We start from the raw sequence: 19,369 nt of genomic DNA, 5'->3' as shown, positions 1-19,369 counted from the left end.
TTCATATTAAGTAACCGACTAAAGTATTTTTCACAATGAGAGCACCAGTAAAGCGTTTAGATGGCTGATAAGTTCTGAGCCACACTCTTGAATTGCTTTCCATATACTGCACCAGTATAACTTCCCACATGTTGAACTCTGCTTTGGTCTTTCCCCACTGTGGATCCTCTAGTGTGTTTAGAGCAGTGGTTCTTAACTGGTCTGGCTTTGGGACCCACAATTTCCCATGTTCATGAAGTCACGACCCATATATATTTTTTATAGCGTTCAAGACAACATATTTGGTGAGCTACATGCTAAGACAGGCGAAGTGCCTGTAGGCCTATTTGTTTGGAACATGCTGTTTGGCATTACATTTGTGAAGTCTCCAACTCCTGATGTCACCTTAAAGTACTTGACAGGTCTGTCTTTGACAGGTGTACTTTATTATGAGGCATTTTCACTCATGTTCCAGCAATTGTGAACATCGCACACTGTGGATTCTGCACCATTTCGTCTCAATTTAAGTCTATTTGAAATGGGCGATTTCTTCTCTTTTTTTTAACCACAAGCTCCACGACCCACCCAGAATGGTTCCGCGACCCACTTTTGGGTCCCGACCCACCAGTTAAGAACCACTGGTTTAGAGAACACTTTTGACTAATGGTCTTTATTCTCCCCACTGTGGATCCTCTAGTGTGTTTAGAGAGCACTGTTGACTAAAGTTCTTCAATTTCCCCATTGTGGATCCTCTGGTGATTTTTGAGAAGGTAACGTTGACTATAGGCATTTCCACAGTGAGAACACTGGTATGGCTTTTGTCCAGTGTGTGCCCTCTGATGTTTAGTGAGATGTGTGCTTCTCCTGAAACTTGTTCCACATGTAGCACACTGGAATGGCTTTTCCCCTGTGTGGATCCTCTGGTGTGCCTTTAGATTAGACGGATGATTAAATCCCTTTCCGCAGTGAGAGCAAACATGTTGTCTTTCCCCTGTATGGATCCTTTGATGTGCCCTGAAATTAGACATGTTATTAAAGGTCTTTCCACAATGAGAACACCAACATGAATTTTCCCCAGAATGGATCTGCTGGTGTGTCTTTAGAGTGTACTTCTGTCTGAACGACTTCCCACACTGAGAGCACTGATGAGGCTTTTCCCCAGTATGGATCTGCAGGTGTATCTTAAAAGCACCGTTTTGAATGAAGGACTTCCCACATGTAGTACACTGATACGGCTTTTCCCCAGTATGGATCCTCTGGTGCATCTTGAGATAGCGCACCTGACTAAAAGTCTTTCCACACTCTGAGCAGTGAAATGGCTTTTCCCTGGAATGTGTCCTCTTATGTGAAGTGAGGGTTCTCCTTGAACTGAAATCCCCACCACACGTATTACACTGATATGGCTTTTCCCCAGTATGGATCTTCAGGTGTCTGTTGAGAAGTGACACTCTAGCAAAGGCCTTTCCACACTGAGAACACTGATGTGGCTTTTGTCCCGGAGGTGTTATCTGATGTGAGTTGAGATCTGAGCCACTCTTGGAACTGTTCCCACACGAGATCATTTGAACAACTTCTGTTAATATAAGAACATGATTAAGAAATGATTAAGACATGATTTCTAATCCTACAGCAATCAAAATGTTTTTTCCACTTAGTTATTTCAACGAGCTAGAGATAATACATGAGTGTCAACACAGGCACTGATGTGTGAAGTCGAGACAAACATGGTAATGAAAGCAAAGAGCTTGGAATGAGTTAACAATGAAATTAAATCTAAATTAAAGCATATAAAGTACTCATCACTTCCCCAAATTTTCTTAAAAAACTTTTAAGGCGAGACACTACAGGTGAATAGGGTAAAATTTTTAACAAGCAGATATCACTATGAAACTTCCCCAGTTGATTACTTACATTAATATGAGAAAAAAATGTATTACAAGTTTGCTGTAATTTAATGTTTACATATGCAAATTAGCGCATATTTAATTAGATAATGCCTAATTTGCATACATTTTAAGGCACGAAACCTGAGCATTGGATACAGCCAAGTTCAAAATTATGTTTTCATTGTGTTCAGATATTAGATGGGAAAACATTTACAGAGGGATTTATGAATATCTACTTTTGTTATCCTGTAAATCAGAAAATTATGTCACTAGCCCTAAAAATCGTTTTTTTTTTTCCATGTTTTTAGGCATAAAATGTCATGTAAGTCAGGCTAGGAATAATATATCAACAAACCCCTCTGTAGAAATCTTTTCGACATATAGTTAGGCATAAGTCTAGAAAGTTTGGTGTATGTACGTGTTTCTGAAGTGAGTTTTTGAGCTCAGAGTGTGAAATGAAACTCATTTTGAGAAAACAGCCTTGAAAGACAGCCAATGAGATTCCGTTCTCAGCCTAGACTCGCCTTTGAACTTTCGCGATTGGTTACTGATACAAAGGAAGTGTCCATATATGGATCACATAGCGTGATACAAGAAAAAACAGAGCTTTCCAACGGTAGTACACATGTTATGTTTTGGACCACGGCTCGAGTGCATGCAAGGTTAGAATGCTAACTTTTGCTGAATTTAGGAGAAATATACAGGCGAGTAGACACAATATAATGAAATAAACACCTAAATGTGTAAATCGGACTTTTTGTTGTAGTAGTGTGATAGAATACATGCTAAGGTAACATACTAGCTCAAAATCTCGAAATTGACCAGTGCATGAAAAAATGATGTTTTCACCTCGCCGTGGTCTCTTTTTGCCGCCTTACTTGTAGGAGAGGAGTCAACATGGTCATATTCTCTAAAAATATAATTGTTTTCCTCTTTAAACTCTTCTTTCCAGGTTGATGATGTTTGTGTCTCAGTCTCAAAGTCATGATGTTTCAGACCAGCCTTATCGTCCAATTTCTTAACTGCCAAAATATGCTCTCGCAGGAATTCATCAAAGTCTTCATCTTTGTTCTCCTTCTTCACTGGCATGAGTGGTTTTGTGAACCCTGGCATTTCAGACATTTGTTCTGCTGCACCAAGAAATCCTGTCAAAGTCTCCTTCAGTGTGAAGATCATGAAGTGAATATATGCAACCAGGACAGACCACAACAGTACAGTTGTCCTGTTGGTAACTATACACACTGGACTTTCACAGTATCCAGGTAAAGAGTTGTGACTGCACAAATCACCAGTCTCTGTGTTATAAAGCTATAAAATACAAAGGATTATGGGTAAGGACTTTCATGTCCATGTCATTTTTATAAGTCTGATGGTCCTCAACTATCTATTAATCAACCTGCACAAAGTCCACAAAGGAGGGTATGTGGGGGTGGAGGTGTGAACTGATTGGTGACGGGGCAGGGGGACACCACAGGCAGGTGGGGTGCGGAACTGATTGGAGACGGGCAGGACACTGCAGGTGGGGGGGGTGAACTGATGGGGATGAACTGATTTGGGGGGTAGGACACTGCAGGTGGAGGTGTGAACTGATTGGAGACGGGGGTAGGACACTGCAGGTGGGGGTGGAACTGATTGGACGGGGGACAGGACAGGCAGGTGGGGGTGTGAACTGATTGGTGACGGGGGTAGGACACTGCAGGTGGGGGTGTGAACTGATTGGTGACGGGGGTAGGACACTGCAGGTGGGGGTGTGAACTGATTGGTGACGGGGGGTAGGGACACTGCAGGTGGAGGAACTGATTGACGGGGTAGGACACTGCAGGTGGGGGTGTGAACTGATTGGTGACGGGGGTAGGACACTGCAGGTGGGGGTGTGAACTGATTGGAGACGGGGGTAGGACACTGCAGGTGGAGGTGTGAACTGATTGGAGACGGGGGTAGGACACTGCAGGTGGGGTGTGAACTGATTGGTGACGGGGGTAGGACACTGCAGGTGGGGGTGTGAACTGATTGGTGACGGGGGTAGGACACTGCAGGTGGGGGTGTGAACTGATTGGAGACGGGGGTAGGACACTGCAGGTGGGGGTGTGAACTGATTGGAGACGGGGGTAGGACACTGCAGGTGGGGGTGTGAACTGATTGGAGACGGGGGTAGGACACTGCAGGGTGGGGTGTGGAACTGATTGGAGACGGGGTAGGACACTGCAAGGTGGGGTGTGAACTGATTGGCAGGACGGGGTAGACACTGCAGGTGGAGGGAACTGATTTGACGGGGGTAGGACACTGCAGGTGGGGGTGTGAACTGATTGGTGACGGGGGTAGGACACTGCAGGTGGGGGTGTGAACTGATTGGTGACGGGGGTAGGACACTGCAGGTGGGGGTGTGAACTGATTGGAGACGGGGGTAGGACACTGCAGGTGGGGGTGTGAACTGATTGGAGACCGGGGTAGGACACTGCAGGTGGGGGTGTGGTGAGGGGTGGGGGTGGAACTGACTGACGGGGTGGGGGTGTGGACTGACTGATTGGTGAGGTGGGGGGGTAGGACACTGCAGGTGGGGTGTGGAACTGATTGGAGACGGGGTAGGATTGGTGGCAGGTGGAGGTGTGAAACTGATTGGATCGGGGGTAGGACACTGCAGGTGGGGGTGTGAACTGATTGGTGACGGGGGTAGGACACTGCAGGTGGGGGTGGGGGGGTAGGACACTGCAGGTGGGGGTGGAACTGATTGGGGGTGGGACACTGCAGGTGGGATTGGTGACGGGCAGGGACACTGCAGGTGGGGTGGAACTGATTGGTGACGGGGGGACACTGCAGGTGGGGGTGTGAACTGATTGGTGACGGGGGTAGGACACTGCAGGTGGAGGTGTGAACTGATTGGTGACGGGGTAGGACACTGCAGGTGGAGGTGTGAATTGGTGATTGGTGACAGGGGGTAGGACACAGGTGGAGGAACTGGATTGGTGATGGGGGTATGAACTGATTGGTGATGGGGGTAGGACACTGCAGGTGGGGGTGTGAACTGATTGGTGATGGGGGTAGGACACTGCAGGTGGAGGTGTGAACTGATTGGTGATGGGGGTAGGACACTGCAGGTGGAGGTGTGAACTGATTGGTGATGGGGGTAGGACACTGCAGTTGGGGGTGGGCTGGAGTTCCTCCTCATTGCATCGTATCTCCTTGTGACATGTTATATTTGCTGTGGATGTGAGCACACGCTACACCTCAGTAGTCCTAGCCCTCTGCCTCTACACTCCTCTAAGGAATGTTGATATGATACACTACCTGAAAGCTCATGGCAATCCTATCATCGCCTTCCCGAATGGGAACACATTAACAGTTTCTGCCAGAGCAAGGGTGTCTTTTCTATAGGGGACACCTCTGACACCCTGACACAACTAACTTGCACTTACTATGTAGTTGTCCCCAGTAGGAAGAGGGTTCATTTGTCTTACCCTACCCTTTCCTTATTATCTTTTTACTATGACTTACACAAGGCTATCCGTTTACTGTGACTTACACAAGGTTATCTTTTTTTACTGTGACATATACAAAGTTATCTTTTTTACTGTTAGAAAAGACACTGGAGTCAAACCTAACAAATACTGTATCGGCCCGAATTGAAGACAATCATGAATATAAGTCCTCCTTTTTAGGACAATACTTTTGGGGAAAAGGATAAAATAGCCAAAATAGAAGCAGCTTTTTGCAAACCAAAATGATTTTTTACATACATGTTTTTTTTTAAATGCTGGTGATAACACAATTAATTCATTTATAGGCCGTTTAACACCATTTAAATTAAATAATGAGATCAATTTCATACATTTTTTGAGATGCATTGGTCAAATTTAAATTCAATAAATAACTGCAAAGACAGTTAGCTTCTCCTCGAAGTCTGAAAGACACGGCCCCTCCGACCATCATTAAGGTTTTGAAGTCGGTGTGTTTAGGTCTTTAGCAATCTTCGCCTTCAGCTGTATGACGGCTCTAGTCGGCTAAGCATTCCGCTATTACATTTTTCTGTCACATATTCAAACACTCTCCTATCAATCTGTTGGAAGCGGCCATGGATTCTGATTATGACGGTTTGATTATGACTGTTTGATTATGACTGTTTGATTATGACGGTTTGATTATGACTGTTTGATTATGACTGTTTGATTATGACTGGTTTGATTATGACGGTTTGATTATGACTGTTTGATTATGACGGTTTGATTATGACTGTCTTTCTGGACTCACCATCGCTTTACTCTTATGATTTTTAAATTGCCATCAAAGCTCCTTCTCAGTTGTTGGTCAACTTGACCTAGGCTACTTTTGAGCCACTCTGTTCGAGATGCTCTGTTGGTCTCTCCATCATTCAGGCCCGTGACACTGTTGTGAAGAAGGAAATATCGACACAGCGCCATCTACGGACTTCTCCTTTTTTTCTAGGCAGCGAATAAAATAAGACGAGCCCACTTTTTCAGATTTATTTTGAGAAAAAAAAACCCGTATATTCTTATATTCGGCCGATACGATACATCTTCTGGTAATGTCATCCTGGTTAATGTAATGTTGTCAATACAAAGATATCCCAAACATATTTATTGTCAACTTGTCAGGACCAAGGCAACTTCTGATAGTATCACTTAAGTAAGCTTTGTGCAGGATAATAATGGCTTTGTGCTGGGTTTGCAAGAATAAATTCTACAATCCAGTTGAAGTGGTTAGAATGTTTGTAACAATCAGATATTTAGATTCAGGCTATTACCATTAAAATCGGGTAGAAATTGAATAGGCTAAGTAAATAATAATGTTTCTTTCACTGACATCGGGAGAGACACCACAAATGCAGTTAACAGGTAGTTTTTTTCAGTTTTTTATATGAGCACAAGTAAGCTTAAAAACTTATTTCCCCGCAGTTCATACCACAAGGCCCAAAGTGTCTATTCATGCACGAATGCGCTCTCACAGACCCTCCAAACGAAAACAAACAAATCCAAAATCTGACAAAAGTCCAAAAAGTCTAAAAAGAGAAAAGAGTCTGAATAATCCATATCCAGTGTAAGTCAAGTCAAGTTTATTTATATAGCGCATTACATACACAGAGGTCATTCAATGTGCTTTACACAAACAGAACCAAACAGTAAAAACAAATAAAAGCATAGAAGGGCAATATAGTCAAAGAGTAGTTGAAAAGGTAAAGATCATAATAAAAAGAAAACATAAAACACACAAGGTAAAATCATTTAAAAATAATTAGTAAGCAAAAACAAAAAAAAAGGCAAAAGTAGTAAAACAAGTAATAAAAGAAATAAAAGTCAAGGTAAAATAATTATGTACATTTTAGGGCTGTCAAAATAACTGATTAATTTTGATTAATTAATTTGAGAAAAAATAACTGATTAAAAAAAATAACACAGATTAATCGATTCAGTATGACCTTTGACCCCGAGCTGTTGTAGTCAGTAACCATTAGACTGTAAAAAGAAGGAGAGAGAATAAAATGTGCTGCATAGATCATTGATTGGAACATTTACTTGGAACATTAACATTTACTAAAAATGGCCTGATGGTGTTGATTAAAATAAAGTCCTCTGCAATGTCTGCAGCAAGGAATTTGTATATCACCAGAGTTCATCAACTCTAAAGTCGCACATCAATGCAAAAAATAGTGTTAACATTGAGGGGAGTGTTAATTTATTTTCATTGTGTCCCCTAGGTTATATCTGTGGCCTGAAATACCTTGTATATGAAAAAAAAAAACACTTCAGCACTTTATGCTTTATTTATTTATTTACTTTATTCATTCAGAATTTATTTCCTCAGCATATTAGGTCATATCATAGATTATTATGGCCATTATTAAAATAATAATAAAAGATTTTATAAAAAGTTTTTGAACTTTAAAGGTGCCATGTGTAATGTCCGCCAAAAAATCAATTCATCCTCCACATTCCATAAAAAATGGGGGCAGTATACCTCCAGAAAGTAAGATGGTCTACCCTAGAGTAACAACCGGGAAACGTGTCTTGCAGTTTGGCTGGCGGTAATGTTGCCCGCATACTGCCTCCCATGGCCGAAACTGGTATTATGACACCTGTCGGGCTGTGGCTAGTAATTTAGCAGGTTAATTCAGGTTGATATATCTGCAGCACTATACCTTGTCATTTTTTTAATGACATAATCGCCCTTATTTCTTCTCATTCTTTTGATGCGTGTAGCTAATTTTTTGGATATTTTTACCTCAATTCTTACACATGGCACCTTTAATGTCACTAATGCTGATTATTCAATGATTCATTTGAATTTAAATATTTAAAATACTTTCACAGCAAATATTATATATGCGATTAATTTAGATTAATTAATCACAGAGTATGTAATTAATTAGATTATTTTTTTAATTGATTGACAGCCCTAGTATTTATCATTACTATCTTCTTTTTTTCTCGGACTCATGTGTGTGTATGTGTGAGTAGTGTGTGTGTGTGTGTGTAGTGTGACTCATGCAGGTTTATGTGACTTTAAAGAGACTCTGGAGTCAAACCTAATGAATCTAGCCTGGGTGCCAGCCAAACCTAGCCCTGCCCACAACATTTGACTTCGGGAAGTTCGGTCTGGCATTGCTCAGTTGTGGAGCAACTATGCTCGAACCAGAGCGGTTCAGACCAGAAAAACTCCTGAACGGTTTTGTTCAGAGTTGAAAATGCAACTGTGTTAAACAGAGGACAGATGTAGGTTGCTGGTGACAAAATGTTACATTTGAGTATGGTACGATGTCTTTGTAAATTACGTTTAATTACAAAATGTTTAATTCATTCTGGATCTCCCTAACAGAAACGCTGTTGCTAGAAGGTATACATTAGATTAGAGTAGAGGTAGAAGATATTGACAGTGCAATAGCTTTAAAAAAGATCAGAAAACAATGTTAACGCAATTGAAGGATGGTTCAGGTGTTTTTCCAGGATTCACCCCCAGAATTGGTTGAAACACGCCACATAATCACATCCCAATGGAACAGTATCAGACTCATATTCTGACTAGACTTTTGATGATTGGTTGGTGTGAACTGAGAGGTGATGGGGTAGGAGAGGGTGGGTGGAGGTGTGGACTGAGAGGTGATTGGGTAGGAGAGGATGGGGTTGAGATATTTACATTTAGTCATTTAGCTGATTGGGAACGTAGTTGGATAATTGTATTCTAAGTTGTAATTTCCCTGTATGTCCTCTTGGTGACCTCGGTGCCTCGGTAAGAGGGACTTTATGACGCTCTTACGCTTAAGATGCTTTCGGGGCCCAGGTTGTTTACCTGAAGGTCCTGCGAACTGTCTCGTAATAGGTCTTACAGGCAGCTGGTAAACAATTAAACGAGACTGGTATGAATAAAAAGTGTAAATCACAGTAAAAGTAAACAAGGAAGGAGAAAACCGTAGAAGTGACTTACAAGCAATGAATTGCAGACAAGGCTCCGATTAAATATGAGCTCACAGCCTCATTATGAGGCGAGGTTAGTCTGCGGAATCAAAATGTACCGTTAAAATCTATATCTTTTAACATATCTATTTCTTTATAGCATACAGTGTCCTTTTCCTGGCCCGGCCTGAAGAAGTAACCGCTAAAGATTATTCAATGCTTACCATTCATCCAAGTAAAGGGAAGTGCTCGTTTCAAGGTCCCCTATTCTAGAAGGAATGACCGAGCGCCGAAGATCGCGAATGCATTGTTTATGAACCACGTTCTTGCCTTCAAGCAAAGTGAAGTAGCCTAACCAAACTGTAGGCTAGCCTTTCCGTTTGAATTTGCCGCCGGTGCTGGGCAAGCCCACACTGACTGTTTGTTTGCCCTATCAGCTGTTCTACTGGCGGAAGTGACGGGTGGGTCTTCCACTTCTCACCAGAGAAATTGTCTCCCCTGCTGGCGTGGGGGCGTAACGGTTGGACTTTTACATTACACTACATTACATTTGGCTGACACATTTTTAACCAAAGCGACTAACAACACAGTAAACAGTTTAAGTTTTAAAGCAATTCTTTCAACAATTCTAGGACTTATTGTAGTGATGTTCTCTCTGCTGTGGTGTATGGACTGAAACTGTTTGAGACTGTGTAAATAGCCTATTTGTCATGATTTCAGCCAGGACTTGAGCCCACTGGCCATCCTGCTGGCCATTTTGTGTATTGCTACTGATTTCTGTTGTGTTTTGTATGACCATGTGCTCTGTTATTGGTCATGTGTTGTCTCCACCACTCTCCTTATTTGGTCTTTCCTTCCTGTCTCTGCTTGTTCCCTCCATTTTCCCAACCTTCGGTTCACTTCGAAATTGTTTTGAATTTTTCCAAAGCTTCGAAACAATTCTGACACCTCAGAGCTGTTTAGGGTGAAACAAATCTGTCAAATGCTTCGTATCAGACATGTAGTTTTTGAAATCCATGGTTCACTGTGTTAGGCCTACCTGTGTTCATATGTCAAAAGCTAAGCAGTGAAGCCCTTTGTCAATTGCTGGATGGGAGACCTCATGAAGTGACAAAGACAATCTTATTGCTGCCGCTAGTGTTCTCTAAATCACTTTCTTCTTATAAAAACTCTCAATGTTGCAATGTGTTGATCTGAAACAATAACCTACCTTACAAACCAAACGGGGATCTAACCACATTTAAGCAACCGGGGCTACAGTGCAAAAGCGCCCTTACTAACCACTACACCATTATGGTTATTGCATAAGAAAAGTCTACACTGTTAATTGAACGCATGGGTACGCCTGTTGCTGACACCGCTAAAATGCACCGAAGGTTCACTTAACTTTGGTCACATGACATCGAGATTTTGATCACTGTTTTGAAGCAGTGGTCACATGACATGGCTGTTTTGAACCACGTTTCGAAGCAGTGTTTCTAAACACTTGTGCTTCGAACCCTCGATACTGATTCGAGACGTCGGTTTTGAAAGTCACACCCCCCATTTCGGTCCTCCTTCCTGAAATCCTGACACTACTACCTGGGGAAATATCTATTTTTATACGTATTTATTGAACTGCATATTTTTATTGAATGAAAGTAGTGATCAAGACAATCATTTTATATATTTGCTTCTGAAATTCTCATTGTGTTGCTGCTTGTTGTTGTGTTGCCATTGCTAATGACACAGTAATTAATCTAACATACTTTCTTCAAGCTAAACTTTAAGAGTCTATAATTAGGCTACAATAAGCCTGATCTATTTATACCAGAGCTTTTCTTAAAATTAATTTAATATATTTTAGAAAAATGTCACCTGGGGTAAAACTCCCCCTGCTACCCAGATTTGCTTTTGTATAGCTCATAGCATTTCCATTTACATGTTAAAGCTTCCCCTAGAATTAGGATACTGATGAAAATCCCACTTTTCATGCATTGATATAACCAAAGAAAGTAATGGAGATTATTTGCACCTGTCTTCACCAAATAAAGGACTGGACTGCACCCTTCACAAACCGTAAAAACGAAGTTTATTAGTTTTACAGGTGACGACAGTTCACATATCATTCCACACAAACGTTCCTGGTTTCATTGCACTCACGTCTTCTAAGATCAGATTTTGGTGAATTTCTGTAACAGAAACCGTGCCACCTGGAATATGAAGTAGGGTGTTGAGTCGTTGAGATGGATCCGTTTGGATGCAAATATTCTTGAAGCGTTGCCAGGGAAGACAGAGGAAAAAAGATTGTTTTGCTATACGGGAAACGTGGCCTAAATGGTGCACGTACATGGAGACTCGCCCCTGCTCTCTGTAAATAAGGATTTCTAAAACTGATAGTTCCGGTGCTTGACTGTGATTGGCTGAATCATGTTGTCGTTGTAAAATGCAGCATAAACATCCACCTTGACCGCATTTCGTTTTATATTACTGCGCTACCATAACTTGATACCAAAGTTAAAGTAGCTGCGTCTCGACATTGCTTGGCAACCATTCAGATAGAGGAAATATATTTAGATAGATAGATAGATACTTTATTGATCGATCCCCAGGGAAATTCAAGATATTTCTTGGCGGAAGAATGATTATCTAGGAATAACTTGTTATATTTCTAGTTGCTGTGACTTTACTTTATGAAACTTTGCTGATGTAGAATCAGTGTAACCTACGGCCTCTCGGGGCTTACTGCTTAATTCTAAGCCAATAGGTATGCTTCGAATTAGTGGTGGTGGTGGTAATTAAACATGAATGGGAAGTGTTGATTTTGTTAACAAACAACTGAAAATGTTAAACAGGTGACCTAAATAAAACTCACTTTATTTTTGTTCCTAAAATCAGTATTTTATTTCCAGCACTACAGCCAGGAACAAAATCATAACTGCATACAAACTCACCATCTAACAGTTTCATATAAACAGCACCAGAATGTTCTAAACAAATGTATGTAGCTTTTTCCCCTCTCTAGGTGACTTTTGGCTAAAGACCATCAGTGTACTACATGTGAGAAGAGTTTCAGAACCAACAAAGATCTCACTGTCCATATGAGAACGCATTCTGGAGAAAAGCCATATCATTGTTCAAAATGTGAAATGACTTTTGCTCACTTGTTAAGTCTGAAGACACACCAGATGATCTGAAATGTGGCTTTTCCCCAGTATGGATCATCTGGTGCCTCTTCAGATGCCCCAATTGAATAAAAGCATGTCCATAATCTGAACACTGATATGGCTTTTCTCCAGAATGTATTCTCTTGTGGACATCGAGGTCTTTTTTGTTTCTGAAACTCTTCCCACATGTAGTACACTAATATGACTTTTCCCCAATATGGATCATCTGGTGTCTCTTGAGATTACCCACATTAGTAAAGGTCTTTCCACAATATGAACACGGATATGGTTTTTCTCCAGTATGGATCCTCTGGTGCATTTTCAGACTCACCAATTGAGTAAAATTCTTTCCGCACTCTGAACACTGATATGACTTGTCTCCAGTATGGATTTTCTGGTGTCTGTTGAAAAGTGCCAAACTACCAAAGTCCTTTCCACACTCACAACACTGATGGGGCTTTTTTCCAGCAGATGTTATGTGATGTGGGTTAACCCTTTAGGCGCCAGAGTTTTTTTTCCGAAACGATCAATTTTGACATCTTCATTTCAAAAGGCTATATCTTAAAAGTGATAAGAGATAGAGACTTTCTGTAAATTAGAGAAATATTAAGGATGACCCAAAGTTTATGTAGAGATTAAATGTTTATATCTAATTTGCATATTATGACGTCATATGGTGGCGGCCATCTTGGATTATAGAATTTTCATGAAAAGTCGCGATGTTTGAATGATAAAATGCACCACTTCTTTCCCCCAAAATGTCCCTCACCTTCTGTATGCTATATTGCACAATACTGAATGCTCAGGTAAATAGTAAGTAGTGAACAAACTGTGTAAATCATTACTAATAAATGGCAAATGCCTAACAAACCAAATGCATGTAGCGGTAGACTGGCCTTTTGCTGTAGAGATTTTCCATTTACTACATACAGTAGGCACTCTGATTCCATGTATGGGGCACATATAGATTATTCAGATGACACACAAACACAAGTAGACAAGACCTGTTTAGTTCAAAAGCTCATTTGCCATGGCAAGGCACAGATCAGGAGTGAGATGACGAGACAAGACAAGAGACAATGTTAGTATTTTTTTCTTTTTTGTTGTTTTTGTTGATGTTTTTTCTTAGCTGACAAAGACACACACATCACAAGGACATGAACACACAAAAGGAACACATAGTGTATGTCCTAAATGATCAGGGAAATAGATAGCAAATCAACAGTGTAAATCATTACTAATAAATGGCTGACATTTTTTTTTTTATGTAGCAGGCCTTTTGCTGTAGAGATAATGACTCCCTATCCCTATCCATACAGGGCCGGCATTCCCATCATCTTGTGATAGACTATGCATGACCTAATGTGTGTGTCTGTGTGTGTGTGTGTGGGGGAGAGGGAGAGGGAGAGAGCGTGTCACCACCTCCACCATGCAGCAGCATGGCCAGATCTGCCTCAACACCGCCAGTGGAGAGAATATGCCATTCGGACTAGGCCTACTGTCATTCTCATTGCGACTCCCCACACTGCCACTACGTTTCCCCCTAACTCTCCTATGAGCACTTCGACCTCGTCTAACATACCCAGTCGCATTAGACAAAGGCTCCACCACGTTACTGTCGCCGCGATTGTGGAGAGGCAAAAGACAGAAGCTAGCGCTATTAGGCTACCTCCAGCCTTGTTCGCCACACCACTAACACCCTGCTAACTTCCCGATGAACACTCCGAACCCGCGGAAACATTATTCCCACCAGTGACATTGGGCAAACGATTCAACGCTTGTGCTTGGTGTAAGCTAAACTATGGAGTAAACTCTCACTTTGTCCAGCTGCATCATTGAAGGCAGGGACGCATCTGAAGCCTCACTAAACGAATCACCGTAATTTCCTGAAGGCAGATATTCCCCTTCAGAATCAGGGTCCGCGAATAGAAGACCCAACACTTCATTTCAGGTAAACTTTTTTGATGCCATTAGACGATAATCTAATGCAAATACCGCTTAACGTTGACAATATCGCTTCTGACTAAGTGGCTCACACGCACACTAGCTCTCCGTATTGCACGCACTGATTCAATGCGCTGTAGCTCAAAAAAAGTTTTGTTTAAACCATGACCTTTTTAGGACTGGGGATGACGTGATGACATGTCTGCCACCTAGTGGAGTGGATGTCGAACGAAATATGACACCCTATTTGACTAAATCGGCCGTTTTATTCAGTACCGCATCTTGTCGAGTAAACTCGACAGTGGCGCCTAGAGGGTTAAGATCTGAGCCATTCTTGAAACTCTTTTGTGTGATCCTTCGACCAACTCCTGTAATATGAGAACATAATTAAACAGCTAGAAGACTGCAGGTGGGGGTGGGCTGCAATTGTGTAAACTGAGCATGCCACAACAAAAGAAAGATTGTATTTGTGGTATAGATTGGATGTTATTCCACCACAGAAGCTGCGGTAGGTAAAACCTACATGACTACAGTACACTAATACTTACTTTATTAAGTATTAATTAATAGATACTTTATTGATCCCCAGGGGAAATTCAAGAAATATATTACATAGAAACATTCATTTAAAAATAAATTGGCTTTAAGGCCTTTGTGTCCAGAACGGTGGCAATTTTTTATTAGAGTGCATGAACATGAAAAATCTACTGTTATCCCATTTCTTCTTCTTCTAACGCTTTTTCTGCGTTTAATGCGGCTTCAACCGTTTAATGTAGAAACTTCATTGAAACTGTGTTACATAGGTCTTACTTAGGACAGGTGTGGAATGTATTTTTCATATTTGTAACTTTTATACCTTTTGAACTATTAATTACTTATAGCACTTTTACATCCCTCTCCCTATGCTACTGACCTTTTATTTATTTTCTTATTTCATCACACGTCAAAACACACACACACACATATCTGACTTTCTCCAACTTTTGCACACTTTTTATTTATTATTTTTGATTTCTCCTCCATCTACCCATGTCCTTGATTGCCTAGCCTTTCTAGCTTTAAGCAAACAATCTGGCTCTCTTAAGACTACAGATCCTGTTCAACTATTTCCTCTGCCCACAACTGTTTCAAAATAAAAGTCTCCACTACAATAATTCCCTATTAAATAATTTAACCATTTAAACTATCCAACTATTTAACTGTTCAACTATTCCAACTGTCAGTTATCATCAACTATGCCTCTAGCCTACTATATTAAACCACCACCTACCTAGCAACCAATTTAGCAACCATTGAAATTAAGCATCTGTGTCAGTTTCCATAGCAACCAAGATGATTATACTAGCAAACCACTGTAGTAACTTCTTTATTTCTAATAGTAGCCACCATGGACACCCTAGCAACAGCCTAGCAACGACTTCAAGTACCCTAGCAACAGCCTAGCAACCACATTCCATTTAAACCTAGCAACCAACATCATTAACCTAGCAACCAGCATAGCAACCACCATAACTACAATTTAGCAACAGTCAGTTGTCATCAACTTTGACTCCAGTCAACTGTTTTCTCCCCACAACTGTTTCAAAATAAGTCTTTCAAAATAAAAGTTCCCACTACAATAATTCCTATTAAATAATTTAACCATTTAAACTATCCAACTATTTAACTGTTCAACTATTCCAACTGTCAGTTATCATCAACTATGCCTCTAGCCTACTATATTAAACCACCACCTACCTAGCAACCAATTTAGCAACCATTGAAATTAAGCATCTGTGTCAGTTTCCATAGCAACCAAGATGATTATACTAGCAAACCACTGTAGTAACTCCTTTATTTCTAATAGTAGCCACCATGGACACCCTAGCAACGACTTCAAGTACCCTAGCAACAGCCTAGCAACGACTTCAAGTACCCTAGCAACAGCCTAGCAACCACATTCCATTTAAACCTAGCAACCAACATCATTAACCTAGCAACCAGCATAGCAACCACCATAACTACTCTAGCAACAGTCAGTTGTCATCAACTTTGACTCCAGTCAACTGTTTTCTCTCCCCACAACTGTTTCAAAATAAGTCTTCACTGCTATAATCCCCTATTAAATTATTTTTAAATTGTTTATTTTTTTATTTTTAAATTGTGTCCTCTGCCCACAACTGTTTGGCAGCCTGGGCTTTTCAGTCAACTAGTGTGATTAACTCCCAATCTACATTCAACTTTTAAACTGTCTACTTTTAAACTATCAACTTTTATTAAGCTGTGCAACCACCATGTCTGTCCTAGCGCCATTTTCATGCACTCGTAATTCCCTGGAATTAAATTCTCTAGTTCTATCTTCATGTTTACCAAAAAATTGTTACCTCGGTTCTTATTGTTGAGCTGGAGGAAGTTATGGGACATCCAATTGTTTTCCAAATACAAATATTTATTTTTGTTCCAAACACCAGCTTTTTCAGCACTTATCTCACACACAGGAACACGTAACTCGTAACCAGATAGGAAGTCACCATCAAACATTTTACTATTAGCATGCAGGTCAAGACAGAACAGAAACATGAACGTGTAGTAAACTGCTTTGGGCTTCCCCCAATATGGCTCCTTGTGTCTTTGTCTCTGGTATGTACAGTACGGTACGCTATGTTTTAGTTTCTTGAAAATCTTATCACCCGTAGCACAGTAATAAACTCACACTTTCCCCTGACCCTCCTAGGAATGCATACGTATGATACAGAAATGCACAATTTGACACAGCTCTGCTCGGCTGAAGTGGGCACAAAAGCGTTAGTGCATTTGGCCCTGAGAACACAGGTGTTCATTTTTACCTTACATGGATCATTTTATGACGGCTGAAAGAACACTTGTGTCTGAAGCACTTCCCACATGTGGAGCATATGTACGGCTTTTCCCCAGTATGGATCCTCTGGTGTATCTTGAGATAGCGCACCTGAGCAAAAGTCTTTCCACAATCTGAACACTTATAACGCTCTTCAGTATGGACAGTCTGGTGTGCCTTGAAGTTACTAAAGTGAGCAAAAGTCTTTCCACACTCTGAACACTGATATGGCCTTTCTCCAGAGTGATATCTCTGATGGATAGTGAGCTCTCCTTTGGTGCTGAAATTCTTTCCACATGCACTGCACTGATATGGCTTTTCCCCAGTATGGATCATCTGGTGTGCCTTGAGATGACCCACCTGAGCAAAAGTCTTTCCACACTCTGAGCACTGATATGGCTTTTCCCCAGTATGGATTCTCTGATGGATAGTGACCTCAATGCTGCTTCTGAAACTCTTTCCACATGTAGAACACGGGTATGGCTTTTCCCCAGTATGGATTCTCTGGTGTCTCTTGAGATTAGACACCTGAGTGAAAGTCTTTCCACATGTAGAACACTGATATGGCTTTTCCCCAGTATGGATCATCAGGTGTCTCTTAAAATACGTCACCTGAGTAAAAGTCTTTCCACACTCGGTACAATAACATGACTTTCCTCTGGAATGTGTTCTCTTATGTGTGTTGATATCTGAACCAGCAACGGTACTCTTGCCAGCTGTGATCATTTGGACTGCTCCTGTAATATAAGAAAATTGTTTAACTTATAATCTCTTTTTCTTCTCCTACAGCAATGAAGATGTTTATATTTGTCCAGCTTGTGATTTATGGTAAAATGGTCAGCTAGAATATGGTATGTGAGTGTCAACACAGACACAGATACACGAAGTCAAAGACAGAAGACAAACAACACATGTCTTGCAATGATTAAACAAATCATGTGCAATGATTTAAGTATTCACATATAAAAAAATTGAAGAATAAATAAACCATTCATGTTTTACTAATACAAACGTTTAAGTATCTTACTTGTAGTAGAGGAGTCATCATGGTCATAATTTTCTCCAGAATCAGAATCGTTTTCCTCTTTAATTTCCACTGGTGTGAACTCCTCTTCTCTACAGGTTGATGATGTTTCTGTCTCTGTCTTAAAGTCATGTTCCAGTACAGTCTTATCTTCCAATTTACTGGCCAAAATATGTTCACGGAGGAAATCATCAAAGTCTTCTTCTTTGATCTTCTTCACTGGTATTAGTGGTTCTGTCATTTCAGACTGAAGTTCTGATGTGCCAAAGAAATCCTCCTGAACTTTCCTTCAATTTAAAGTAACAAAATGTATGTATCAAACCAAATTAATAGTATAGTTGTCCTGTTGATAACATAACACACTGTAGGCTTCTTCCACATCATCTCTGACAACCACTCTCTCTTATAAGACCTTTATCTGACCTGTTGGCATCCTGGACTCAATCTTACCCAATCACCTTCAAGAATACAGCATTTGCTATGCAAATGATAATGGCAAAGGATTATGGGTAAGACAATTCCATGTGAATACAATATGTAATAGTCTGATGATCCTCAGGTGGGCTTGTCCATGGATCAACCTTCACAAAGTTCACAAAAGAAAGTATGTGGGGTGGAGGTGTGAACTGATTGGTGATGTTTGTAGGAGACTGCAGGTGGGCTGGACTGGTTGGTGATGGGGGTAGGAGACTGCAGGTGGGGGTGGACTGGTTGGTGATGGGGGTAGGAGACTGCAGGTGGGGGTGGAGGTGTGAACTGATTGGTGATGGATGTAGGAGACTGCAGGTGGGCTGGACTGGTTGGTGATGGGGGTAGGAGACTGCAGGTGGGGGTGGAGGTGTGAACTGATTGGTGATGGGGGTAGGAGACTACAGGTGGGCTGGACTGGTTGGTGATGGGGGTAGGAGACTGCAGGTGGGCTGGACTGGTTGGTGATGGGGGTAGGAGACTGCAGGTGGGCTGGACTGGTTGGTGATGGGAGTAGGAGACTGCAGGTGGGGGTGGAGGTGTGAACTGATTGGTGATGGGGGTAGGAGACTGCAGGTGGGGTGGGCTGCAATTGTACAAACTGAGCATATCACAACAAAACAATTCAACTTTTCCTACTCTGGGGCCTATTGCACAAAAGCAGAATTAAGACATCGGGGATA

The 19,369-nt window shown here is 41.2% G+C and overlaps 2 protein-coding genes across 2 annotated transcripts; both read right to left on the bottom strand.

Annotated features, from left to right (window-relative positions):
* Positions 1 to 698: 698 nt before the first annotated feature.
* On the bottom strand, positions 699 to 17,177 carry LOC125297697 (gastrula zinc finger protein XlCGF7.1-like). Its single transcript, XM_048248148.1, has 4 exons — positions 17,101 to 17,177; positions 12,700 to 12,908; positions 993 to 1,462; positions 699 to 908 (listed from the first exon to the last, which is right to left on the bottom strand). Exons 1-4 carry the CDS (start codon positions 17,175 to 17,177, stop codon positions 699 to 701), a joined length of 966 nt encoding a protein of 321 aa, XP_048104105.1.
* On the bottom strand, positions 16,769 to 18,885 carry LOC125297376 (zinc finger protein 239-like). The gene is made up of 2 exons (XM_048247725.1): positions 18,222 to 18,885; positions 16,769 to 17,931 (listed from the first exon to the last, which is right to left on the bottom strand). Exons 1-2 carry the CDS (start codon positions 18,457 to 18,459, stop codon positions 17,180 to 17,182), a joined length of 990 nt encoding a protein of 329 aa, XP_048103682.1. The 5' UTR covers positions 18,460 to 18,885; the 3' UTR covers positions 16,769 to 17,179.
* Positions 18,886 to 19,369: the final 484 nt, after the last annotated feature.

This window comes from Alosa alosa, chromosome 7 (genome assembly GCF_017589495.1).
Source record: "Alosa alosa isolate M-15738 ecotype Scorff River chromosome 7, AALO_Geno_1.1, whole genome shotgun sequence".
In the NCBI taxonomy this organism is placed as follows: Eukaryota; Metazoa; Chordata; class Actinopteri; order Clupeiformes; family Clupeidae; genus Alosa; species Alosa alosa.
This window is presented reverse-complemented; position numbering and strand designations above follow the sequence as displayed.

What these genes read in the sequence shown, in the direction of transcription:
- LOC125297697 (XM_048248148.1), bottom strand. Translation starts at nt 17,177, where the DNA reads ATGAACACCTGTGTTCTCAGGGCCAAATGCACTAACGCTTTTGTGCCC. An exon ending in CCATACTGGAGAAAAACCAT is followed by an intron (nt 1,463 to 12,699) that starts ATCCGTGTTCAT and finishes GACAAAAGCCAC; the next exon opens with ATCAGTGTTCTCAGTGTGGA. An exon ending in ATAACATGTCTAATTTCAGG is followed by an intron (nt 909 to 992) that starts GCACATCAAAGG and finishes TCTAATCTAAAG; the next exon opens with GCACACCAGAGGATCCACAC.
- LOC125297376 (XM_048247725.1), bottom strand. Translation starts at nt 18,459, where the DNA reads ATGACAGAACCACTAATACCAGTGAAGAAGATCAAAGAAGAAGACTTT. An exon ending in TGATGACTCCTCTACTACAA is followed by an intron (nt 17,932 to 18,221) that starts GTAAGATACTTA and finishes CTTATATTACAG; the next exon opens with GAGCAGTCCAAATGATCACA.